Raw genomic sequence first — 26469 nt, 5'->3', positions numbered from 1 at the left:
TATGGACGTGGAATGCACTTACAACAGCTTCCTGCAATGAACTGAGTGAATCATTATCTAGGACCAATTTGTGATGATCAAGGTACAGATCCAGAAGGTTGGGCAGATTATATTGTGTGCAATAATGTATGAATAGCTTGTGTACAGCATTCAGGGTATCAATATTTTCTCCTCCCTTCTTTATGGACAAACAGAGATCTAAGGATGGCCTACAAGATTCCTCCTTAAATGAAACTTCGCAATTACCAAGGATGACACCTGCCCGAGCCAGGAGATATACTACATCTAGAGCGTTTTCCCAATATTCTTTCAAAAATATAAACTTTCTAGCAAGTTCCTGTTCCATGAGTGTTGTTAGCCAGAAGGAGCACCGGATTTCTGCAGGCAACCTGAATATCTTGATATAAGGAACATCCAGAAGTACAGCATCCACTTCTTCAATGGAGCATATATACTCGCTACGGGAAGAAATGGAATAATTTACGCCGGGAGACTGCTTCGGACAATCCAAAGCAATTTGTAAACTTCCATCATATAATACATCTTCAGGAATGAGATCCAACAGCTTAAGGACTTCATCCCAGTCATTGTGACACATATAATACTCGAGCTGGGAATCCCATGGAACATGAACACCCATGACTAAAGGCTGATCCAAGACTATCTGCACAAAAAATTCAAAAAGAAACATTACTAAAACTAAAACATGCAGACATTGCTTGAAACGAACAAAAAAAACCTTTGCCTGAGTGAACTTATGGAGTAATACAGGGGAAAAAAAAAAGCATAACTTTGAAATGTAAAGTCTTTAACCCCTCATTAAAATATATCACTGTGACTCTCACAATTGAAATCTCATGTCGACTTCCAGTTCACAGGTTTATGTAGGACTAACAGATTGCAGTAGCAACCATCTAATGCATACAATTTGTTAATTCAAGTAAAAACATATGCATGCAACCCAAACTATAAGAGTATCACTAAATAAGATCTAGTTAAGAGAGCTATCACTATTTACAGATCTACAATTTCGTGCAAACTTTTTGTCAAGAGGAAAAGAGGGTGGCTATTCGAAAAGCAAGCACAGATGGCTTCTTGTCTGTATTTGTCTCGTTCTATAAAACAAGGAAACAGCTAGAAAACCCCTTTAAAGACTACAAACCCAGTTATGTCATGCAGATCAAAGAATAATACAACTGGTCCAATTCCAAGCTAAACATGCAGAGTATGTTGAAATCAATTTGAACTTCCCCCTGGACCTGGATGTACTTATATTATGGACTGGTGCAATTAGATAAATATTCAGACATCTAAAGGGTAACAAGAAAGAATGACTATATCCAACTTCTTACATGATCAATTGTTCTCTGATCCCAAGCATTTGACCACACTGCTGCTGCAGCCCAGTAACCAGCAATCGCATCGGTTTCATCCGGCACATGCTCAGATGCATTCTCATTGATTTTTGTCCAAGAACCTAGAACAACACCATCAACCTCACCACACTTAATCTCGAGATTCTGGAACAAAGAGGACCCTCCAAGGTGCAAGCTCATTTGACTGGAGTCAAAAGGTACTGCAGCTGTCAGGAGTTCCTTTCGACGAGCAAGATATGTTTCCCAAAAGTGGCTGCTAGGATAAAGCCTCTTTTTTGTACAGGATCAAGCAACGAAGAAGTTGAAATGAAGTCAGTCATACAAAACCAAGATACTTTTCTAACAAGTAATGATTAGGAAATGTTATACCTCGATAAGTGATATCCTCTCCAGTACATTGTCTTCATATGGTCTTAAGAAACCATGTTTTCTCATTTCTTCAGCAACTTGATATCGAAGAGATCTCCTCACTGTGCCAAATACCAACTGATTGAGAGACGCTTCTATATCCTCCCCAAGCCTTTGCAGAGTTGCAATAGCAACCCCAGATTCACCCTAAACATCAAGAAAGTCAAGGGCTAGACATCATACATGTACACCACTCTGTCTAAGCAAGTATTTACAGGCTTACCTTCAAAAATAGGTCATAAGCAATTGCTCTTCCAATATCATGAACTTCAGTAAATGTATCCTGATGCTCTCCATTTTCAACCACGTCTTTAGAATGCTGAAGATGCAATTGAAGAACAGCTAAAGGGAGTCGATCGGAGAACAAGGCATCCTTAACCACAGTTTTTAAATCCAAATTATTAGCCTTCCATCGAGCCATCATCTCCTTGGGATTTTCCAGAGGAAGAACTTTCTTCTCTGCAACAAGCCCTTGGGGTACAAGGCCAGATGTATAACCTTTTTCGTCAATGACTTGACCAGCTTTGGCTGTCATAATACCCATAGGCGTCAAAGCAAGCTCCTCATTAGTATCGAATAAATTTGTGTCAAGTTGTCTTGACTCTGCAGATGCTGCATCTGGAACACTTTCAAGCTGAGAATCATCCTGCAACGAATTTGAGTCTACTAAGTTCAGTGACTTCTCATTTTTACCATATACAACAAGTATATCATATGTCAAATTCTAGAGTAAAAACACACAAATATAAAATTAGCCTATAGTATTTAGCTGTTAATCTCATATAATACCTTTCCTAGCTTCTTAAATTTTCTGGTAATACGGGATTGAAAGTTCCGGGTGATCTCCAGAAGATAACCCATCTCTGACAACCTCCTTGAATTTTCGGTTACGTTGTTGTTATGCAGTGAAATTGGTGGACGTGAAAGTCTCTGTGTCCTAGGTTTTCTGTCGACCATGTATCCATCTTTCTGATATTCAAGTAAACCATATATGCGAATCATTTCAGTCGCAAACCCTGTAGCCAATGCAAGGAGCCTACATTCAACATGTAGCAAAAAGTAAGAATATGCCAGCGTGAAAGCAGCCAAGTCAATAGAGCTAGTGGTATAACTAAACCTTACAAAATAATGATGTTGCTAAAACTGGCTGCTAAGAACAACCAGATGTCAATGATCAGTATACTAAATCCTGAAGCTATGGAGCCTAGAGAGACTTTTGCATGAATCTGAACATACCTCCAATTCTAAGTGCAACACGTAACAATTATAAGCGTTTTAATTTGACCTACAACTATAAAAGTGTACGTATACAGAATAGTAGTAAATTTATAAATAAATAAAAAACATGCTAATGAGTAAGGACATCTCTACCAAGCAGGGAGAACTACTTTTAATTTATTGTTGATCCATCTCATTTAAGTTTCGAGCTGAAAAATAAAATTCCTTATACCACTCATTACTCAAAAGATTCTCACCTAGATACAGCAGATATATCATTATCGTTTCTTTTCTTGCGCGACAAAAGATAGACAGCAGAAAAGAGCACCCTTAGCATGCCTTCTTCTGCCAGCTTCACATTACCAAGCATCTTCAAAGACCTACTCATACAGCAGAGGTTAATCAAAACATGATACAAGACAAATCGTATTGATGGCATGAAATATATCTACACTAGAGATGAGAGTAAAATCAATGACAAAACGTCGCAAATGAGGATGTGTACCGGATGTGCCTATAGAGATCTCAAACTCTAAAGGTGTAGACTAAGTTTCAGTACTACAACAAAAAAAATGCAGCAAATGATTCAGGAATACAGCATTAAATTTACTCAACTAACTAACAACAAAGAAGAGAGAAAATTCGGATTAGAAATGCAGATAAGAGTATGATGAGAAAACCCAAGTTGAATTAACAGAAACTTTACTTTTTAGTATAAAAGCAGTAGGGCAAAATTCAGAACGAAAGAGTTATCATACACTGTTACGCAAACTTTTACCAAGCAATCCTTCTCTTCTAAAGTAGCCACATATTTTAAGGATAGCCACTTTCCTGTGGGGAACTACGGTTCATGTATGAGGCACAAAAATATAGTAAAAGAAATTGCTAGCAACTTACTCGCTGATGTCATCATATTTTAAGTAGTCCAACGCCATTTGCAGCCGACGCAAACGAACAACTTTTAGGTCCCAACCTAAGGCAACAGTGATTCATTTAAAACACCATAAGCTTATGGAACAAAACTTAAGTCTCAGCAAATCTATAAATTATCATCAAGACTCAATATGTGGGATTCTGCTATTACAGCCAAGGAAAATACGGAAATCATAACGTAAACGTGAAGAAACGGGAGAGAACAAATTCACTGAGCTACTGCAAAACAAGCATTTGATCATGCTCACAAAGAGCTGGGACTTCTGAAAATAAATTGAAAGCGTCGACATGATTCATTATAGAATTAGTTACTGCCATGCATTTGGTTACAGTTACGTTCAAATTCATGCTAGCTTCCATTGACGTATCAAACTAACCCACATGACATCGTTTACGTGAACTAGTAATCAACTATATGTACTTCACTCTGTCAACATGACAAGCCACGTTGTTTAAGAGATAGATATCAAACTATAAACACACTGGACAATATACCAAATTAAAAGCTTTAAGGGCAACAAGATTATTTACCAACGTGAATAGTTCTTACCATTTTCCGAGCATAAATAATCTGCAGCTTCAGGGCCTTCAAACAAGATAACTCTATCTATGACCTCGACTTGCCAAGGAAAACGTGATTCCCCTGTTCCCAAATAGTCTCTTCTCTGGCATGCCATGACAGTGGTCTGAAATGGCTGCAGATATTCAATGGGCTCAACAGTTGGGTAATTCGAGGTTATTGAGACGGAAGGGAGAAAAACTGAAAGACCACTACAAGTCACCAGATAAAGAAATCCCTGGAAAGAACAACCAACTGACTCTTCTATGAGATTCTCTTCTGCACCTTGAATAGAAATCTTGTTGCCATCATAATTCAAATAACTATCATCTCTCAGAGTCGTATGCGTCTGCAGCCTATAATGAAAAATCTTGCAGCTTCGATCTTCCTTTTTTGTGTGCTTTCTAGAAAAATGAGTGAATCCCAATGGAGAAAAACATATCTTATCATCCAATCCTAACTTTTCAGCAGATAGAAACATCTTCCGTGTGACATGTGAGTCTCTTTGGAAATTTTCTAGTTTCACCACATTTGTTTTAGGCTGAGCAGAAAATCCACTCAACCATGAACCAGAGTAACCAGCTCTTTGATCAAAATTGTTATGTTGTCTTTCCGAACATGGCTCAACAGAAAAGCTAGGATCACACCTGGAAAAAGCATCTTCAACTAGAGTACCAGAGGAATTAGGGTGGTGCATCTTTTGCTGGCCAACGTCCATGCCACCGATTTTCCAACCAACCAGACTTCCAAGCCCAAAATGACGTAAATAAGGAATAGGTTCCACGGACATTTGGTACTCCTTGGAAACAAAATCATCCATACATAACACATATACCAAACCATTTTCGTCAACTGCAGCTATGAGTGGTGTATGAGAAGCTACCATAAGCTTTCTAAACTTTCTTCTGTCCGGGGAACCAACAATATGAGACTTGGACATGGGTGGATCCCGACTATGAACGACACTTTGCTGATCAGCATCTGCAGTTGCTTCTTGCATATCTGATGAAGAATGCAACCCATGACCGCATGTCTGTAAAATATTCCGATGAGAAATACAATCCCCAGATTTCACATCATATAGAAAGATCAAACCAGAGGCACTGAGGCAGATAACAAATTTATCAGATAAACGGAAATCTGCCCACTCATTTGTAGGTCCAATACTTGATTCCCCAAATTTCACAAGAGAAACCCATTCTATCCCCCAGCTAAACAGCTCGGCAACAAAGACAACGCTCTTCCCCTTTCTTCGTTCGTCTTCATTGCTTGTAAGGGTAGATGCACAGTCTGATAGCTCCATAACAAATCCAATTAGAGAATGGGAATCGCTGGAGAAAATGTTGGTGCACCTGTACGAACTGTTTACACTATCTGGAGCTACGAGAAAATTATTTTCACTTAAATTACCTTCCTCCAGCATATTACCGTTCTGAAGTAGCGGATTTTCTTGGAAAAGAAGGTTCGAGAAAGGTAAATCACTCTTTAATATGCTGAATGAAACAACCTCTGCAGAACCAGGAAAATGTGACTTCTCAGGGAACCTAGACTGTGTTAGACCCTCAATTTCAGTAGTTTCCAAATCAATTAAAAAAGATTGCATCCACTGCTTGGAGCCATCAAAAGAAGAGCCTTGTTCGTGTTCTGATTTCTGATTTTGCCTAGAAGGCCCCCATTCGACCCACTTCCCATGCCTCAGTTCACCATTTGGTTTGCCTTTGGCGCTGTCACCTAAATCTTTTATGCAGCAAAAAGCATGAACCGTAACACCATAATTTCCAGATACAAACAAAACTTCTCTAAACAAAGGATCTTTGTGCCGATTGTAAGTATCGCCACAACTACCCCAAGCAACAGACTTTGCATCAGAGATAAAAGGAAAACTATTTCCAGTAGAACTGCAATTATCTACAAAACCTGGCTCACCAGAACCAACTCCTGATCCCGAAGGAGATGCAATGTTCTCTGGATCTGACCCAACAGAGCATGTAGGACTATATGACTCTTCATTATGACAGCTTACCGAAACATCACTGCCAATAGAGCTCCCTGATAACAGTGATAACAAAAAAAAAAACTGAACAACGCTAGTAGAATGAAAAGCTTCGGAGTACTATTCAAAAAAAAAGTTATTACCTGCAACCAGAGGAAGCAGTAAAGCTTCGGAGTGGTACGAGAGTAGTGCTAACAACTGCCTCGACGGAGAGATAAAAGCCTCACGAAATTCTGATAGCTTGAGTTGCAATTGAGAAGGTTCCCACTTATGCAACTGCAGCAGAGTTGGGCCTTCACTCAACAACCTTCCCATTGTTTAACACTAGACAGACGCAAGCACGAAATCAGAATTCTATATTTAGAAAAAAAACGAAACTCAACATCAATCAAAGCATCAACGAACGAACACAGCAACGTGCAAAAGGGATGATAAAACAGCGAGCAACGGCGATTTCAACCCTAAATTTCGAGCTAGAACCTTAAAAAACCATAGCCTAAAATTCGATCCAAATAAAACAGCTCAGAGGAAACCTACAATACCTTTAGAGAGATCAAGAGCAAGAGAGACTCGAATCAAGTGGTTTGAGATCAGAGGCGAGATGAAGCAGAGCTAATCGCAAGGCATCGCTACTTCAATTGGGAGATAAGAAAAGGAAAAAAAAAAAAAAGAAGAAGTCGTACGAAAGATGATGATGATGATGATGAAACATTTGACGGAAGACGTGAGATGGAGAAATCGTTGGTGGTTTCCTCCGTCGATGATTCGGTTCACGCCTGCACGGACCACCGTGTCAGCCGTCTGTTTCTGTGCTTACGTGGAATTTTTATTTATTAGTTTAGCTTTTTAACGAAATTAAATTACTGATAAGACTAAACTGACTGGGCTTTCGTTTTTAGCAAAATATCTCCTTAAAGATTTCTTACATGGGCCGATATTATTTGTACAATTTTATTGGCCCATGGTTTGCCCTAGCCTGCACCTTCCTTGGGTATGTATTATTGGACCTGTATATTTTGTTTTTCTTCCTTTTCTTTTTTCTCAACAATTTTGTTTTTCTTCCTTGTCGTCGAGTTGTGTACAAGGGTAACGTAACTTCTTTGTTATAAGGAAATGGATATAACTTGTAATGGCAAACATAAGTAATAATAACGAATGACTTTTATGGTAAGGTCTATTTTATTTTATTTTATTTTATTCTTATAATTTTGTACATTAAATAATGTCAAACTAAGATGGGACCATATCACCAAATTAATTTATGCCAAAATAAACTCAGATTTAAGTTTTTGATTGTTGCGGTTATGTCCAATCATTTGATGGCCCCCTCCATGTTAGGGTTTTCATATTTCACTTGATTGTGGATTAATTAGTGTTAACGATTCTTCTCTCATGTTTTGACATTTGTCACTAAGGTTCTTTATGTCTCTCTTTGTTTTTTTACCCTCAAGTGCATATTTGTTGATGATACCTAATGTTTGAATTTGAAGTTACTTGCTTAATTAGTGCCCAGAATTTGAAGTTAATCATTGGTTAAATCACCATTTTTGCCATACGTACGAGATGTCACGTTATTAGTTGTCCCTTTAAAATACAAAAGATCAGCGTCTTGTTTCAAAATTTACTATTCCAAGTTAAAAAAAAAACTTACGTCAACAGCATGCTTTTTTTCTTTTTTGTCAACAGCATGCTATGCATTATGCATGTATAAACCTAATAAACGGTACATACTACATAGTAAAGATATTAGCACAAATTATTAGGTTATGTGTCATGTTTCATATGGCATAAATCGATCTGTTAATTCAAAAGCGAGATAAAATTAGCAAACTACAAATAAAAATAAATGAGAAACATATAAGTTTGAAACAACTATCAGTTTATCACAAAATATCATCGGACATTGAACCAACGATCAATAGATTTTTATAAGATATATGACAAGAGAAAATTATGTAAAGAGATAGAGAAATAAGGGAGGCATTATATAAGATGGGTCGCATAAAGTGACAGAAGAAGGACATTACAAGACAGCTCTGGATGGTCGGATCAGTGTAATGTTGTCAAATTATAACTCTTAACAGACGCAGAGTCCCCGCATGGTGTCATCATTTCTCTTCATGCCCCGCTTTTATATTTATTTCAAAAAAAATCTTCTCCCTTTTTGAAAATGTTATTTCCTTTCCTTAGCTGTTCGTTATATTAAATCAATCTTGTATACATTGGGTTGAACATATATATGTGTTGTAAGTTGTACGATAAAGATTCTATTGTTGCCTTTTTGGTGGGTTTCATTTGTTTTGCCTAACCTGAAAGTCAACTTTAGCTATTTAGAATGAGCTAAACAGGGTCTGAAGTGCGACCCATACTAATACCGTTCACTGGTCGATAGTTTTTATGACTGTTATTTTCAACTCGTTTAGACATTATTCGTATTTCTAGTTCCCAATTACTACGATAAATATACATGCAATTTGCCGGTTACTCAAATCTGTGGGTTCGGACCGGACTAGAGGACTAGTCGTAGTTACGGTCCTTCATAGTTAGAGATAATGCTTGCAATGAAACTACCAACTGTGCAGAGATCACTGAAAATGTAATTATTGTAGGGTTAAAGCGAGAGGAAGAAAGGCGATGGATGTGAAAACAAATAATGTACATTCTTAAAATACATACGAACAAAAAAAAACGAGCAAAGTAAAATAATATGAAACGAAATGATTACTTTCGCCAACCCACACTCCAGTCTCTTCCCCACTTCTGAAGGCCCATTAATCAGATTCATATAATTACTTCAAATTCTTTATCATTTTCGTTCTTAAAAAAAAAAAATACTATTTCCCCTCTTTTTGGCAAAATGTATAAAAATGAATCATATAATATTTAACACCCCCACACACACGAACATTCATATGTAAAGAGAAACCTATGTCATTACGAGTTACGTGTATGTTCGTTATACTATTATTCCCTTGGACCAATGCGATGTCACAGTGACGTTGTCCTCACGACATCAAGAGGCTAAACAAAAGTTTGTTACTAGAGTTGCTACATAAGATAAAATAAATATATCAATTATCCTAATACATATAATCTAGAATTAAGAAAAAGTTGCAGTTATAATAACCAAAAAAAAAGAGGGATATGTACTTTAGTTATTAAAAAAAATGAAGGGATAGGTACAAATTACAGTATAAATCATTATCTAGAAAAAAAAAAGCAGGTTTCACTATTTAGGTTATATATCCAACTACAATAGTATGATTATGTAATCCTCCATATAATGTGAAGCTACGTGTTAATAGAACAACGGTCCCGTTAATCTGATTATCAAAGAAGCTGTAAAATCTGATTATCAAAGGTGTTTTTGTTCATTTATTATGGTTCAAATAAGTACAGACTAATATAATTATTTTGTTATATATGAGGACAATAGGGCATATAGCATAATGGCTTTGTGACTCTCGTTAATTAAGTCATCACCTAATTTTTTTTCTTTTGCAAAGTCGTATATCTTTTTTTTCAGCAAGAAATATCATTGTATTTTGTTCGCTCTAATCAACAGATGTACGGCGGCGATTACGAGACGTACTAATGACTAAATGAGTAATGATATAACTGATGCTACTATTATTGACGAGGTTCCTTTTTTTACTAGAAAATCAACATGAGTGAATATAGATGTCAAAAAAAATCTTCGATTTAACTGTTTAACCGTGCATATATATGTTAATGTCATATAGAGCACTGCGCAAATTAAAATATATGGGTTAGTACTAAAAAAGGAACGATAATCATATATCTACGTCCTACCCATGAAACTCAATCGTTGTGCGGCTTGTGCCCATTATATCCTTTAACGGACTTTTGTAACTACAATTCTTTTTTTGTAATCGAATATTTTACTTCTGAACAAAAAAGAAAGGTCTAAACAGTTTTGTTTACTTCGTTAGAACTTAGAAGTTCAGTTTTTTTTTTCTGGGTAGCTAGTAAAGTTTCGTGGAAGTTAAATTTAAGCGAGCTGGATATGTATATATTGTTTCTTTATGGGTATATACAGGAACTACTTAAACTTATATATAAGAAACAAAACTTACAAAGTTTGTTTTTATATTGGTTATATACGTCACGCAAACAAAGTACTTTGATGTAGTAGGAATATTTTCGTTCTTATAACTATAAAACGTGTGATTAACCATAAATACACATAAAAGCGACGACACAAAAACTGATATAAAGGCCCTTTAATTTATCATAAAATACGGGGATGAGGTTATCATGCGTGTGTATATATATGCAAACAGCACACATATACATAAACACATCATGGAGAAAAAATAAGTGGGCTTGGAATTTGAGAAACGGTGGGGTTTCTAAACTTGATGAAACGATTACAAAATGCGATCTTGCAAAAGGTAAAATGAGAAAAAGGTAAGAAACTTTTCTCTCTTGTATGATTAATACTATACTTTACGACATTATTAAATCTTTTTTTATTAGGTGCAATTCTTTAAACGGAAGAAGAATATCATATAGGAGCCTAATTCATCAAATCATCATCATGATATCCTCACACAGCGTACAGAGAAATAGATTTGCACCTAAGATTTTTCATCATTGCTCCTCCTAATCTACATATTCCTTTTTGGATTCCCAAAATAATAGCAATCGTATAAAAATTATTTGAGTCTTACATCATTCTGTAAGAAAAATATAAAATCCTAGCTACAAGAAAGTGATAGATAGATGTGTGTATATTCCCATCACATCTTCAGCCATTTTTTTCCATAGAAAAATGATTTCATAAAATCAATACATATTGTTCTTTTTTCTTTTTTGTGCACCAATACATATTGTTCAAAAGTAATATTTTCTTTTCGAAAACACCACATCTAGAGGATTTGGATTTATTATGGGAAACAATGATTACGAAATGGTGCAACTATCCCTCTTTTTTCCATTTGAACTATTCAAATAAGATCCTCATATATTTTATTTATTTTCGCAAATAAAAGATGATCGACGACAAGTGTTCTTAGTACATAGATCTTCAATAAGCCAACTTTTTGCTAAAACTGGATAATAGTGTATTTTCCCAGCATATGAAGGTGCCTTTTCATAAGGAAAAATAATAGTAGAAATTAGTGTTTTTTCATCTGGATTTTTTTTATAATAAATCCATTAAATTAGGCATTTGTAACAACAAATGAACGCCGTTTGAGGGACGTAACGGGACGCCGTGACAAAAAGCTGGCTGCCGTTTAAGCGACACGACGTTAACTCCCACTACCTCTTCATCTTTCCTCTCGAGTGCCCTGACGCGTTTTCTTCCTTCTTTTCTTTTCTTTTTTTGTTTGTTTCTTGCATCTTTCTCAATTTTTCATTTTTTTATTATCTTTTGAATATTAACTTTTCAGTTTGACAAAAAAAAAAAAAAAAGAATATTAACTTTTCACTTTTCTTATTAAACTTTTTTCCGTCAACTTATTTTAAATTTTTTTTATTGGTCAGACATCATAAACCTCACAGATTTTTTAACCAAAAACACACACAAAAACATGGTAGATAGTTTTTTTTTTGTTTTTTCGGCATGAACTTGATTAATATATCAACATTAAATACTTTGAAAAATAAAAAGGATTTTGGTTAAAGAATATTGAGGTTTTTCTTTAAAAAAAAAATCATTACTATAGTAGAAAACAGACATCATAAACCTCAAAGTTCTTCAAACCAAAAACATAGTAGAAATCTATACTTTTTGTCGGCATAAACTTGATTAATATCAACATTAAAATCATACTTTAGAAAATTTCAACATCATCAGTATTATTCTCAAAATCAGGCGAATGAATAAAAAGCATATTAGCATTTTTAGTCACATGTAAATCTTTCAAGAAAACAAAACCAATCCAATTGGACCCACCTGCAACTTTTCTTTTTCCAGCATTTACTGTATATATTAATCGAAACATTCACATGGATGGATTGGATCGTCTCAACCCCAAAATCAAAGAAAAATATCCCCCAAAACCAAAACTTTTTTTCTCTCTCTCTCTCTCGCACACACACAATCTCATCTTCGTCCCTCTTTTGCGTAAAAGAACAAAAGAGATGGGTACGATAAACCAAGGTGTAAGTTTTTTTGATGAATCGCAAACCATCATAAACCCTAATAATAGTAACCATCTAGGTTTCTTCTTCTCTTTCCCTAGTCACTCTTTATCTTCATCATCTTCTACGTCTTCGTCTTCTCCCTCTTCTCTTGTGTCTCCATTTCTAAGTCATCACTCCTTAAACTCCTTTCTTCACAATAACCCCTCTTCTTTCGTAAATCAGCCTCAAGATCCCATAAATCTCATGGCGAATCTCCCCCAAACCCTAATCTCGTCTTTGTCCTCCTCAAAGCAAAGGGATGATCATGATGGTTTTCTTGATCATCTCGATCATCATCGTCTTACCGGTGGTAAATCATCCCAAAGACCCTCGCCAAATCAATGGTAAGTTACTTACGTAGATGCTATAATTATTTGGGTTAGAGCCTCTTAAGTACCCACTCTTATAATTATAATAAGATCTAATAAGGATATACTACAACTACAAATTCTCAAATCTTCCACTCTATTCCGAATTCATCAAATGCTATATTAGTTATTAATAGGTTAAGAAGCAATAACTCAATTCTCAATTCTAAAATCATTATTTTGAAAAAAAAAAATTAAGTATACATGTAAAGGTCCAATATTTTTCCACCATTTACTTTTGCTTTATTGTATAGAATTTCAAGTAGTTTAAAGCAACCATGCACACAAGACACACACAACATATATATTTTAATATTACCCATATATTTAAGTAAAACATATTTAATTAAAACCCATAACTAATGCGTTGTGTTAATGTGGTTTAGGGCATGGAGTAGTCAAGCGGGATACGGATGTAGCCAGAAAAACAACCATGGAAGCGAGATTGGTATTGATGACGATGATGATGAGGTTGGCCATGGTGGAGGAATAAATGATGAAATCAATGATCATCATAATCATCATGATACTGCTCGTCGTCATGATAAACATAACACGGCGTCGTTAGGCGTAATTTCTTCCCTGAAGATCAAGAAGCTTAAGTCAAGAAGGAAAGTGAGGGAACCTCGGTTTTGCTTTAAGACACTTAGCGAGGTCGATGTCTTAGATGATGGATATAGATGGAGAAAGTATGGCCAGAAAGTTGTCAAAAACACCCAGCATCCCAGGTACTAAATTTTATTCTTATTTAAAAATCGGCATTTTGGTCTCACTTGATCTTGACTTAAATTAATTTAACAACAACTAGTTATCTTGTAATGATTGGAAACTGGTTCAACTCTCAATTGTAGTAGTTCTTTAACAAGGATGTTTATATATCAGTTAGTTCACTCTCTAGCTACCTCTCAATATTCCTTGAGGGTTAATGATGACTTTTCATTTACTGACTGGAATCATTATAGTTTTTTTTTCCAAACTTTTAACGTTAATTAATAACATGATGAAAATTTGTAGTCTACTGGGAGTTAGTTATGAGCGATATAAAGATTAATAATTGCTTTATCAAGTACTAGCTATAAGGAAATGAAAATTATTAGTAGTTCTTTTCTGATGTTTTCTCTATATAAAGTATCAGTTCCGGGACTAGTAGCTGTACAGGAAAAAAAAACAGATTAATTTGATGTTTTGATTCGTCTGATGTATATAACCGTTGGAAGGAAAAATAATTTCATGTAGAAGCATTTGAGTATTATGTGAGGAATGTGAGACATATGGGGTTTCCTTAAGATTCGATTCTCTCTCTCTCTCTCATGTTGACATTTGACATTTACCAACATTAATGATTTGTTTGGGTAATTGGTATAGTTCTTCAAACTTATACATACTACTTTAGTTCTTTTGTAAAGTTTTGTCATTGGCCCAGTAATAAAGCTTAATTGCCTGAATATCTGTTTGATTATAGCTAGCAGTAGCACTATATATATTCATTCATATCATATACCATTCACGTAATTCTAAATGAAAGTGTTCTAACGGCAAAAAAAAAAAAAAGTAATAATTGTTTTCTATCAATACCTTTTGAGATATGCATCTATTTATATAGCATGGATATATATATTTGAATTTAATTTAATATATAAGTCACTTTTTACTGCATAACTAGATTATCTCCCTAGATTATATAAGTTGATCGCAAGTTTTATGCTAGTAGTACTGACGAAGAAGGATAAAAAGAAAACTAACTCCTCTTTAGCGCATTAATAGATATTCACTTTTTTTTTTTTTTTTTTTTGGCAAACTAATAGATATTCACATGTATTGCCTTTTCAGCTTGTTGGACCATATATATTTGATATAAGCTAAGGTTAACAAAATCTCTGATTGAAAATGGCAGGAGCTATTACAGATGCACACAAGACAAGTGTAGAGTGAAGAAGAGAGTGGAGAGATTAGCAGATGACCCAAGAATGGTAATCACTACTTACGAAGGAAGACACCTTCACTCTCCTTCTAATCATCTTGACGACGACTCTCTCTCTTCCTCTCACCACTCTCCTCTCTCCAACTTCTTCTGGTGATTTATCAGTTTTGTTTTCTTTTCGGTTAAATCAACCAATATTAAAAAAAAAAAAATCAATCGACCTTGCCCAAAACTAATTATCGTATTATATTAATCAATACCTAGATTAATCCAAAAAAAAAAGTTATACCTATATATATGTTCTCGTTAATTAGGAAAAATGTACGATGTTTTAGTATGTGTAATGTGTTTGGTTTGTGTTTGTAAGATGATTTAAATATGTACCGTTTCCAAATGAGGATTATATATGTGAAATGAGTTCCGAGAGGACTCTTTTTATTTATAGTTGAATTAAATTTTTCTATTTTTGTTTTTGTTTCGTTGGGTTTGTAACTTTGTATGATATTATTTGGTAAATAAATATAGTCCACATCAGAATACTATAATATATAAACGGATTTGGTTTGTAATTGATGGGCTTTTAATGTAACTAATTGTAAAACGGGCCGGAGTCAATAGAAATGTCTTTTAATGGCAACAAAGCAACAGTTTACTGAGCCCAACTTTTTAAAATAATGGGCTTCTTAAAGAATTTATTTTTACACTTTGTGAATGCAACAAAGGCATAGAAATTTATATTGGGTTTTAGTGTATAGACCGAAATCGACGAACATAACGACCACGTGACAAGCTAACAAAGTTGACAAGTGGATAAGAGTTTAAGCACGTGAGCGTCTCGACTCTCGATCCCCGGAGTTTAACGTTAATATAAAACTTTAAATAATACTCCTACATCTACAGTATACAATAACACGTTGTTCAACTTGTATTACGAAAAAGAAACTAAATTAATTAAATAAAAATCATAGGTTACGAGGACATGAAAAGTTGTGACCCGCTTGCTCCGCCGAGTCCGAGGGAGACTCCCCACGTGAATACCTCGTGGACCGCACGTTCGCGTCCTTAATTCAAGGTCTTTTATAATCATATCACAAAAAATATGTATCAATGTAATTTTATGTTCAAAATAGATAGCTAATTAAGTAAAATAATCATCGTGTTACTGATAGTATTTCTTTGCCATCATCAATTTGTATATTTTTCTTCTAATTGATTATATACTGCCTGATTTACGACATAGATTATATATTTACTCGACGAAACTGATTCCAATATAATCATTATTTTGGCAAAAAAAACAAGATAATTAATCCAATTAATTTATTAACAGTACTCTCTTAAAAGCAGTTCAAACCATTGAAAAGTTTAAGATAACGTAATCTTAACGCCCCAACATTAAGTATTGAAACACGTTCAATAATTTTTAAATTGATGACGAGAGGAGACTGGGGAATTAAAAACAAGAAAGCTGGGAGAAGCTGCAACTGCAAGGATATGAACAGTGCACTAGTAGTAGTATAATACTACCACAACAGTACTATTTTGAAACTTCATTAAACATCAACGAAATCTGAGCCGTCGCTTTTTGTTTCTTTGTCTCTTCGTCGTGAAAAGAAGGAAGATTCCTAGGTGAGATGTAGCACCGATTTATTTAATTAAATATTAAATTACTTTAACATTAGTGTATGTTTGTTTTTTATTCAAGGTACGTATAATTTTTATTCAGATTTAAGAGAGGAGAGCCAAAACATAGAGATTAAATAGTAGTAACATATATTGACCCAAAAAGAGAAGTATCCGTAGACATAATTCGACTTAAGTTACAAAACTAAGATTTAAGAAAAGCACGCAGTAGCTAATATTTAACAACATACAGAACAGAACTGTTATCCTTTTTAATACTTATATGAAAAGAGTATTTACAACTTTTTTTTTCTTTTTGGTTTCACGACTAGACGTTTAATTAATCAGTGTCGTTTTCAGAAATCTTAGCTGTATATATATGGCAGAGAGCTCACACGCGTGGAAATGAGTTTGTCTCAATGTTTACGTACAAAAGTTATTATCTTAATTATTTTCCTTGTTTGTAGCTTGTGTAGTTAGTACATCGTCCAAACCTCAAATTTCTAAACAATTTGTTCGAGAACAAGCATTCGCACGTGCGTAAGGAGTTTTGTACGTGGGAAAGAAGCCTCGAGAATGAACAAAAAACTAAGATTAGATTTTGATTCAACTTCAGGTTTCCAACCCCATATATAAATATATATAGCTATAAATTATTGGTTGTGTATTACGTATACACATCGCAATCCTCCACTTATATGCGTTACCAAAAAAAAAATCTAAAATGCATGGACCGTCTTGCACTTGACCCATATATAGAGTATTTTTATATGTACAATTGTACATAATTAACATGCAGATACATGACGACGTTTCAACGTGAATTATTGGTTTTGATTGGAAACAAAACAAAAGTGATCATAAATGATATAATGATTTTGTAGTTATGCAAATTTGAAATAGTATAGTTATCTGTACTAGTCGTTTATGATCTTCAGGTATTTCATTAAAGGAATCTATCAAACTTATGATTAGGAAACAATCAAAATCTTCCACGGTTTTGCAAATCAAGTTTGTTTCTTCAATTTAACTTCTTTATAGTTCCTATGTTATACTTGTCGTTTTGCAACTCAAAAAATCTGTATAAGGCATATATTTTTATGGATAGTGGTTTTCCTTTTCTTTTTTTTTGCATTGTGCTTATTCCTGTACGTAACTATATGTGTCTTGATTTCTTGATATCAGACAAAGAACAATGAAACCCACGTACGTACCCAATAATTCCGCGTAACCTAATAGTATTATTGCCAAGTTGTCAAAATAATATAAATAAAATTTTAGGCGTAGGAAGAAAATGTATTAAGAATATCTCTATTAGGAAGATGCTAAATTTTAATTAAGAAAAAAATTGTATGGATGAGAAGGAAACACACGTGGGAGAGAGAGGAAGAGGTCAATTCGGCGGAGACAGGAAAGGGACGGCGGCCCACGGCGGAAGGAGACGTTGTTAGGGGAAGTTTCCGACAAGAACAGCTTGCATGCACGGTGGCCCACGTGCTCCGCACCCACCACCGTCGCGCGTGTTCTTCTTGATAGCTACTCATCTCTCATCTCTCTCCCATGGTTTTAGCGCGTGTGTTTACTGTATGTTCCTACGCGCGTCTGTCAGTGTCTTGTCTATATATACAGGCAGTTCTGCTTGTAGGTTGGTTTGAATGTAATTAGGTGTGTATGTGTGTGCACGTATCCGTATCGTTTTCTTTTCTAATCTTCTTTTAATGTTTCTTTAAAATACAAGATCATTTAAGACGCAAGTACTAGTTCACTACCTCGTAGCTAATATTCAAATACGAGATTTAGTAATTTACGATGTGTTGCAGCGGTGTTCTATACTGATCGATGCACTTGTCAGCTAAGATACATAGTCTTTAAAATAAGTGGCTTCCGAGAAAGACACAAACTATAAATTAATAAGGTTTTAGTTTGTAAGTTATGAAATCGCGGGAATAATGGAATGATTCTGCAACTTTCGTCAAAGGAAAAATGTCATCACCTTGTGAGTTTTAAAAAAAAAAATACATGTTTATTATTTATTTTTTTATGTATCCCATTTTGTTCGCATATTTTTGTTTTCTCCTATCCAATGGCCGGTGTTAATTGAAGTTCAAATGCTTTGAAAAAAACGAAGAGTATTAGACTATTGCTCAAGCAGTCAAGTGTTGTTAGTTAATGTATCACATATTAGACTAGAGCCAAACACATCACCCAAATAAACCACTCTTTACGTTTCATTAAAAGTCTAAACTCATCATTTGTTTTTAGTTATGGGTAATAGTGAGCAAGAATAAAACAAACTGAAAAGATTAATAAGAAAACTAGTTAAAGGCTTAAAGCAATGAACACAAAATCCGAAGAGTGAGGGGAGTGAAGGCAGTCCACGTAGCTGGAGAGAGAGAGAGAATAGAGAAGAGCACGTGAGTCGCACGTTTCTTGTGTAAGACTTGTTGTGGTAATGTTGGTGCAGTGTCACAGAAACATGAAACCCAGACTTTGTTTTTAATTCCAGGCGAAGGTCCATTTCTCCATGTTATATATCAATCTCTTGAATATATTAGCAAAAAATAAAAATATAAATAGAAAAATCTCCACAGCCTCTTAATTTTGTTTAAGAATCTTTTTCTTTTTCCTTTCATTATAATCTAAGGTATGCGTTGTAAACAAAAAAAATGCACTGAATAAGGTAGATGGATATGAATATAGACCAAACGGTTCAATTTTCCCACAGTTCAAAAGGGACCACATTTGTCATGAAAATATTACACCAATAGAAAACACAATTTTAAAGTCTCTCATCTAATTCTCACTTTCCCGTTCCCGTGCACTCTGAGAATTCCCCAAATTAATTCCGACAATAATGAAATAATAGGTCACGTGCATTTACATGAACATGATCAGTCCATATTTAATGCACAGACATAACTTAATACTAGTATGACTCTCTTTTTTCATGATTCATTTCATATTATGAAATTACTACTAGTACAGCAAGAAAGAACTCGGGAAGGAAAAATTCAATAATTCGTCAGCAACGTAGAAATTTCCATAGAACTAAAAAAACATTACAAATTCCCCTCACCCAAAAAAAAACTGTATATTTACATAATCTTAACAAAGTTATTACTCAATTCTCTTCTTCATCTCCGTCCCCCCAATTCGACCGAACCCCAAAAAAAGAAAAGAAAAGAAAAGAACATCCCCGTCTTATGTATAAAAATAACATAGATACATACATACATTTTTTTTAGAATATAGTAGAAAAATACAAAAAAAAATAGACCCAAGGAAAATCGGACTGACCCTTAAGATTTGATTGATGTTCAAAGAATCTGTTGTTTCTAAAACTTTCATAATTTCCCTTCAGGAACTTCTTTTATACTCATATCAACCATCTCTATTGTACTGAATCCTCCATCCTCTACTGATCCAATCGTCGACTGTGAATCTAACCCTGACCCCGCTTGTATCTCCTTAAACATCGCCATGACTTGTACCATTGTCGGTCGTCTCCACGCCCGATCATCAAGACACGCAACTGCAACTTTTAAATGCTGTAAAAGCTCGATCTCTAGCGCTGGATCTTCCTTCATTAGCTCCGGATCAAACACGTCGCTTATCCGCAGTTTCGCATGTTGTTTCACCCATCCCACAAGGTTGTTATCTCCGAAATCCGGTGAATCCGTTGGTCTTTTACCCGTGAGTAGCTCCAGTAAGACCACACCGTAACTGTATACGTCTCCTTTTGTTGAACACCTGAAACTTTGGTAATACTCAGGAGGTACGTAACCCGGTGTACCCGCTAACGTACTGACGCTTAAATGTGTATCCATCGCGCTCATCAGCCTTGCCATGCCGAAATCTGAAACCCTAGCTTCCAAGTTTTCGTCAAGCAAGACATTGCTAGATTTCATGTCTCTGTGGATGATATGAGGACTGCAGTTGTGGTGAAGAAAAGCAAGTCCTCTAGCTGATCCAATTGCGATCTTCCGCCGTGTAGACCAGTTTAGTTTCACACCAGCTTTCTTTGGGTCGTGCAAAACATCTTCCAAACTTCCATACTTCATGAACTCATACACAAGAAGCCGCTCGTCTCCAACCTTACAGTAACCAAGAAGCGGAACGAGGTTTCTATGTTTGATCTTTCCAATCGTTTCCATCTCCGCCATGAACTCTCTGTCACCTTGACCGCTAACGTGAATAAGTTTCTTGATAGCGACCGCGCTTCCATCTTTCAAAATCGCTTTGTAAACATCTCCAAACCCACCTGATCCAATCAGACTATCGTTGTGGAAACCGTTAGTAGCCTGAAGAAGATCAGCAAACGTGAGTTTCCTCAACGGCTTCTCGAAAGCAGCAAGATTGATACTCAAGGCTTCTTTCACACCCGTAAGCTTCCAATTCGTGTTGTTAGCGGTTCTATCACCAGAGTTCCCATTCCCTTCAGCGTACATCTCCAACTCAGCCTCTTTCTTTCTCCGTCTCTTCCTCATCTCTCTACCAACAAGTATCAACCCGAATATACACACAAAAGAGAACAACAATCCCATCGCCACACTACCCGCAAGAGACGTCGTTCTCCTTCCATGAGATCTCTGATGGTGTGCATACCCTTCTGCGTTGGCCGGATCACACCGCGGAAGCGGATAACCACAGAGACCAGCATTGTTATAGAACTTAGCCGGTGGAAAAGTCTCCAACTGACCCATCTCAGGAATCGGACCAGATAAATTATTATTCGACAAATCAATCTCCGTAAGCATAGTAAGCGCAGACATAGCCGGAGGGATCCTCCCATCGAGATTATTGCTTGAAAGATCAAGAATGTTTAAACCTCTGAGATCACCTACCTCGTCAGGAATCGAACCGGATATAAAATTATGACCCAAATTGAGAATAAACAGATAAGGCATCGAACCAATCTCCTTTGGTATGTAACCAGACAACTTGTTATACGACATGTCCAGAAACATCATCGAACCGTTGTTATCAAACGTCAGCGAAGTGTGACCCCCATACACTCTGGTGAAATTACAAGGGTTCCTAGTCGAAACCCGGTTAAGCTGCTCCGGTCTAATTCCTTGAAACTCAAGCAAATTACCAGCTCCGTGACACTCTTTCTTCATCCCGTCGTTTTTGATGTAAACATACCTTTTCCCGGCGATGAAATTCGCAGCGATCTTCCCGGACTGTTTGAACATCTCAGCAGGGATCGTTCCGTTGAAGGAATTGGTGTTGAGATCGAGCCAGATTAAGCTTTTGCAGTCACCGAGCTCAGCCGGGATGTTCCCGTAGAAGGAATTGTTGCTTAGCTTGAGGATGGCGAGATTCTCTAACCGGCCGATCCACTTTGGGATTTGACCGGTTAACCGGTTATTCGACAGAGAAATCCAGTTTAGATTGGTACAGTTACTTAAACCGGAAGGGATTTCACCGGTTAAGTCGTTGAAGTCGAGGATGAGAGTCTCTAAGGTCTTGACATTCATGAGCTCCTGAGGGATCTCTCCTTGTAACATGTTCAGCCATAGTTTCAGATCTCGAAGCTTCGATAGAGACCCTAAGCTCGACGGGATTGTCCCTGAGAGGTAATTAAAGCTCAGATGAAGCGAAACGAGCTCCGAACAGTTGCTTAACGTCGGTGGGATCTTCCCGGTGAAGCCATTGTTCTGAAGGTAAAGCCCCTGGAGAGTGCTTTTAGGGTTCCGGCAGAGATCAGGAAGAATCGAGCCGGAGAAATTGTTGGAGCTGAGATCTAGCGTTCGCAACGAAGCAGACAGATTCGTAAGAGACTCCGGTAATTCGCCGGAGAACTCGTTGAAGGACAGATCGAGTACTTTGAGTCCTCTCATCTTCAGCAACGTATCCATCGGTAACTCGCCGGAGAAGTTGTTACTCGACAAGACGAGTGACTCAAGAAGTGGACAAGAACCGAAGAACGGAGGAACCGTACCGTGGAAATCGTTTCCAGAGAGATCGAGTCCAGTGAGTGTATCACACGCGCCGGAGAGAAACTCAGGGATCTCGCCGGTGAACTTGTTCTCAGCCAGGGAGAGGTACTGGAGGCTTTTTAGCGGTAGCGAAGGGATTGGTCCGGCGAATTGGTTGCCGGAGACGTTCAACGACTTGAGCTCCGTGCAAGTAGAGATAGCGCGAGAGAAGTCGCCGGATAATTTGTTACCGGAGATGTCGAGATGTTGGAGAGCAGAGCAATCTCCGAGGAAAGGGATCCCAGTTGAGAAATTGTTGGAAGAGACATCGAGAAACTCGAGATTCAAGCAACGAGAGACATCAACGTCTCCACTGATTTTGTTTCCGCTAATCGCAAAGTGCTTCAACTCTCCACACCCATCGGAGACAACCCAACCGACGACGTTAGCACCGGAGAGCGAATTCGAAGAAAGATCCAAAACTTCCAAGCTGTTTAGCTTCAACCCACCTGAAACTTTACCGGGGAAATCGAGTGTGTTCGAGGAGACGTTGAGGTATTTCAGACCGGAGCAAGCACCAAGGCTTGTTAGAGTCGTTACAGGACCAGAAAGAGAGTTTCTTGATAGATCCAAACTGGTCAAAGAAGCAGAGCATTTGAAGCCAGTGATGGAGCCGTTGATGTGTGTGTTTGAGAGAAACAGAGACTCTAATCCAGTGAGAGACATGAGAGATGAAGCCACGGCACTGAATCCGACGTTGAGAGCCTTTGAACTGAGATCAATCGAAGTAACTTTGTCGTCTCTGCAAGTAACGCCATCGAAAGTACACGGGTTTTTGTTGGAAGACCAGTCTGGGAGAAGATTCTTGTCAGGAAGAACGTTTTTGAAGCTTATAAGCTGATGGATTTCTCTGTACAAAGACTGAGATGGTGAAGCTTGATATGAAAGAGAGAAGAAGGAGAAGAAGAAGAGAGTTGTTACAGAGATAAAGAAGCTTGGAAAAGTCTTCATTCTCAGATTTTTTTTTTTAAGATAGAAAGGTGTTCAAGTAGAGATGATGAAAGGGGAGGGGGAATCTAGGGTTTTGGTTCCACCATTAGAGATGGGAAGTGGAAGCTCTAGAGAGAGAGAGATTTAGAAAAGCTTAAAGAGAGGAGAGAGAGAGAGAAGAGAGTCAAAAGACAGAAGCAGGAAGATGGAAGAAGGTATTTATCAAATGGTGAAGGGAAGAGTGGTCACAGCTGTGCACTCACATGCCATGTTACCTCTTCTTCTGATTATTATTATTATTATAAAAAAAATATACTATTAATTTTCAATTTCGATTACAGATACAAACAAATAATACTACTTTTAATTATTGTATGTGTTTACAAAAACAATTCAATTAATGCAAGAGGATACAAGATAATATGTAGTATAAAATAATAGCATCACAAAATCCTTTATCTCAAAGCTTTTTTTTAATAGTATAAGTTTTTAAGTTAAAGAAATGAGGTATTTGTCTGTACATGCAAGGTGTTTTAATTAACGTGAGATTAGGGGATGGGATCAAGTCTTCCACAAGCTATATAATCCTACTTACCCTTTTTTAAAATTCGTCATAGACTTTGTTGAATTATTAGTTGTATACTATAATTTAACCCCAACTACCTGTATCCTCCTCTCATATTTTTGAATGTACAACTCTTAATCTGATTTTTGGTATGAATACAGATTTATATAGATGTTAAAAAAAAAAAAACTGCCGATTTTTCAGGATAATTCACTTTATTTATTTTCTTCTTGCTTGGTTGGAGGGAGATCTTGATCGGTGAATTATTGCCGAATGCACTCACTGTCACCCAATATGCAAAAACTTTTGATTCTGATATAAAGATGCCAGCAACTAACTAATTTTTGAACATTTATGGACTAATGGTTAAGTAGTTCAGTAGAAATGGAACATAGTATAAGAATCTAAATTCCCTTTATAATGATACTCATATAAAACAAGATTTTGGGCATTGAATGTGATGGTTAGAAAAGGAGTTGAAATTTACTTTTAATGTTTTAGGTAAATTATAAATAGTATTTACATGAAATTCACACCAACCACAAACATATCACATTAACAACACTCGTCTCTTGTTCACTCGCACTTCTTCTGTCTGGAAAAAAAAAAAGTGGAGGAGAGATTATTGTCTCTCTAGCTTTTTTACAAAAGAGAAAGAAAGAAAAAAACGAGCGTACGTGTGAGCGACGATTGGGACATGAGTGTCAATTAATGGCAGATTCCATCTCTTTTTAAATAATCATTAATTTTGTTATAACCAGACTTGTATTAGTTTTCGCTAAATATTTCCCCACTAATTAATTAATGATCTTTCTCTCTTTTACTTTTAGACTGCTTTCTTTTTCTCTGGTGGTTACATAGACGGATAGACCAAACTTAAGCCTTTTTCTATTATTATTATTTTTCTCCTTTGCCGCAGTTTTATACTAGATATTTTCGTAATTACGTACAAAACTATGCGTGCATTACATGGTTATATAACAAATAAGACAATATTCTTTATAGCCTACATAATCACTCGGGTATATGAAAATGATATTCCTTGTGTGATAGATACAAAGCTCTAGTATATTTCAATGATTAAGATGTATTAATCACTCGGGTTTTCTTTTTAGTATTTATGTATTTTTTTTTTTTGTGTGTTGTTATTATAGCAAAAACTCAACTGATAAAAGGTGCACTTTATACACATATTTTTGGGTAATAGGAACTTGACTGCTTGAGTAGTAAACTTTAAAATTAAATTCGACATATGCTACTGTCACTTTAACTTGGTTTCAGGTCTCAACTTGCAACGAATACTACGATATGCACTTAAAATTATAGAGAATGACATATATGTGTACGTAACAATCTATTGCAACTGTAACACTTTTTTTGTTTGGAAGGATTGTATACGTACAGTGAACAAAAAAAAACGACCTGATATGATACTATATTTGTACAATTTACAAACTGAATGGAAAAGAAGTATGTTTAGTGATGTATTAATATCGTATATATATCTCATAATAGAAGATTGTCTTCCTGTAATGTCATCATGGTCCAGCAAAACGCCAAGAGTGCAATGATTCTATCTTCAAAAAAGGGACGAAACCGTCCTCTCCCCACACTGATTTATAAGCGCTCGTGTGACAAAACGTCCAGACGCTAACTCTTCGCGCGTCAGACACACCCGAACGTGAAAACGGCGTCGTTGGGGTACAATGAGCCACAACTACGACCTGTGTAACACGCGCTCATGGAGGTAGAGTGTGATTGGTGTGAATGCGTGGTCTATCTAAAATTCTTAAGTGGTGACTAACACAGACGTTCGTAAATGTTAGGGGAGGAGTGTGGGGTAGTAGTACACTGTACGAGATGGACCCCCAAACGGTCTGATGAAACCAATCCCAGCCATTGATGTCATCTCAACGGTCAGGATTGAATCTGGTAAATTTGCTATTTTCTTCTTCTACGGTGTAAATGAATCTAACGAAGAAGCAAAAAACCGTATCTAACAGTAAATCTTGAGTGACGAAGTTGCACTTCCTCTATGCTGCAAATACCAAACTACCCTTTGTCTTATTGTTCGTGGGACCTAATAAAGGGTATATAAGTCATTTAGGTTGCTCTTCAGGTGTTATTTACCACCCTATAACAAAATCCTCTCTGCTTTTTTTTTCTTTTACTTTTACCTTTTTTTACTGACAAATTCCTGTTTTTTTTTTTAACTACTGACACATGTATCTCATTCTTTTTCTTTCCTGCTATTGGTAGAGTTAAATATTTATAAAATGTATAAATAGTGAATCACGAAATCAAATTACAAATTGGGAATTTCAAACTACTCATGAATTGACTGTATTTACCGAATCTTTATCTTTGTTAATACAAGTTTTAGTGACCGAAGTAAAAAATGCAGTAAAGAATTTGTAAAAAAAAAAAAAAAAAAAAAAAAA

At 36.1% G+C, this 26469-nt stretch overlaps 4 protein-coding genes across 4 annotated transcripts in view; 2 read left to right on the top strand and 2 right to left on the bottom strand.

The window, feature by feature from the left end:
* LOC104720864 overlaps positions 1-7294 on the bottom strand; it is a 19314-nt gene extending 12020 nt beyond the window's left edge. The window contains exons 1-10 of the mRNA XM_019232601.1: positions 7030-7294; positions 6631-6811; positions 4486-6543; positions 3900-3975; positions 3260-3382; positions 2574-2820; positions 2008-2430; positions 1746-1931; positions 1353-1646; positions 23-664 (exon numbers count right to left, since the gene is read on the bottom strand). Of these exons, the coding sequence (XP_019088146.1) occupies positions 23-664; positions 1353-1646; positions 1746-1931; positions 2008-2430; positions 2574-2820; positions 3260-3382; positions 3900-3975; positions 4486-6543; positions 6631-6802 (4221 nt within the window). The 5' untranslated portion in view covers positions 6803-6811; positions 7030-7294. The remainder of the gene's footprint in view (positions 1-22; positions 665-1352; positions 1647-1745; positions 1932-2007; positions 2431-2573; positions 2821-3259; positions 3383-3899; positions 3976-4485; positions 6544-6630; positions 6812-7029) is intronic.
* LOC104720863 (probable WRKY transcription factor 13) lies at positions 12481-15379 on the top strand. The gene is made up of 3 exons (XM_010438762.2): positions 12481-12984; positions 13395-13736; positions 14903-15379. The coding sequence occupies exons 1-3, from the start codon at positions 12599-12601 to the stop codon at positions 15084-15086; spliced, it is 912 nt and encodes a 303-aa protein (XP_010437064.1). The 5' UTR covers positions 12481-12598; the 3' UTR covers positions 15087-15379.
* On the top strand, positions 19029-19098 carry LOC104720862 (peptide POLARIS). Its single transcript, XM_010438761.1, is given in 2 exon segments — positions 19029-19046; positions 19048-19098. Coding segments are annotated over 2 exon segments (69 nt in total).
* LOC104720861 (protein BRASSINOSTEROID INSENSITIVE 1-like) lies at positions 19571-23734 on the bottom strand. Its single transcript, XM_010438760.2, has one exon. It carries the CDS (start codon positions 23482-23484, stop codon positions 19897-19899), a length of 3588 nt encoding a protein of 1195 aa, XP_010437062.1. The 5' UTR covers positions 23485-23734; the 3' UTR covers positions 19571-19896.

This window comes from Camelina sativa, chromosome 11, assembly GCF_000633955.1.
Source record: "Camelina sativa cultivar DH55 chromosome 11, Cs, whole genome shotgun sequence".
NCBI lineage: Eukaryota > Viridiplantae > Streptophyta > Magnoliopsida > Brassicales > Brassicaceae > Camelina > Camelina sativa.
The sequence above is the reverse complement of the archived record's forward strand: the minus strand, read 5'-3'. Positions and strand labels throughout refer to the sequence as shown.

What these genes read in the sequence shown, in the direction of transcription:
- LOC104720861 (XM_010438760.2), bottom strand. Translation starts at nt 23,484, where the DNA reads ATGAAGACTTTTCCAAGCTTCTTTATCTCTGTAACAACTCTCTTCTTC.
- LOC104720863 (XM_010438762.2), top strand. Translation starts at nt 12,599, where the DNA reads ATGGGTACGATAAACCAAGGTGTAAGTTTTTTTGATGAATCGCAAACC. An exon ending in AGACCCTCGCCAAATCAATG is followed by an intron (nt 12,985 to 13,394) that starts GTAAGTTACTTA and finishes AATGTGGTTTAG; the next exon opens with GGCATGGAGTAGTCAAGCGG. An exon ending in AAAAACACCCAGCATCCCAG is followed by an intron (nt 13,737 to 14,902) that starts GTACTAAATTTT and finishes TGAAAATGGCAG; the next exon opens with GAGCTATTACAGATGCACAC.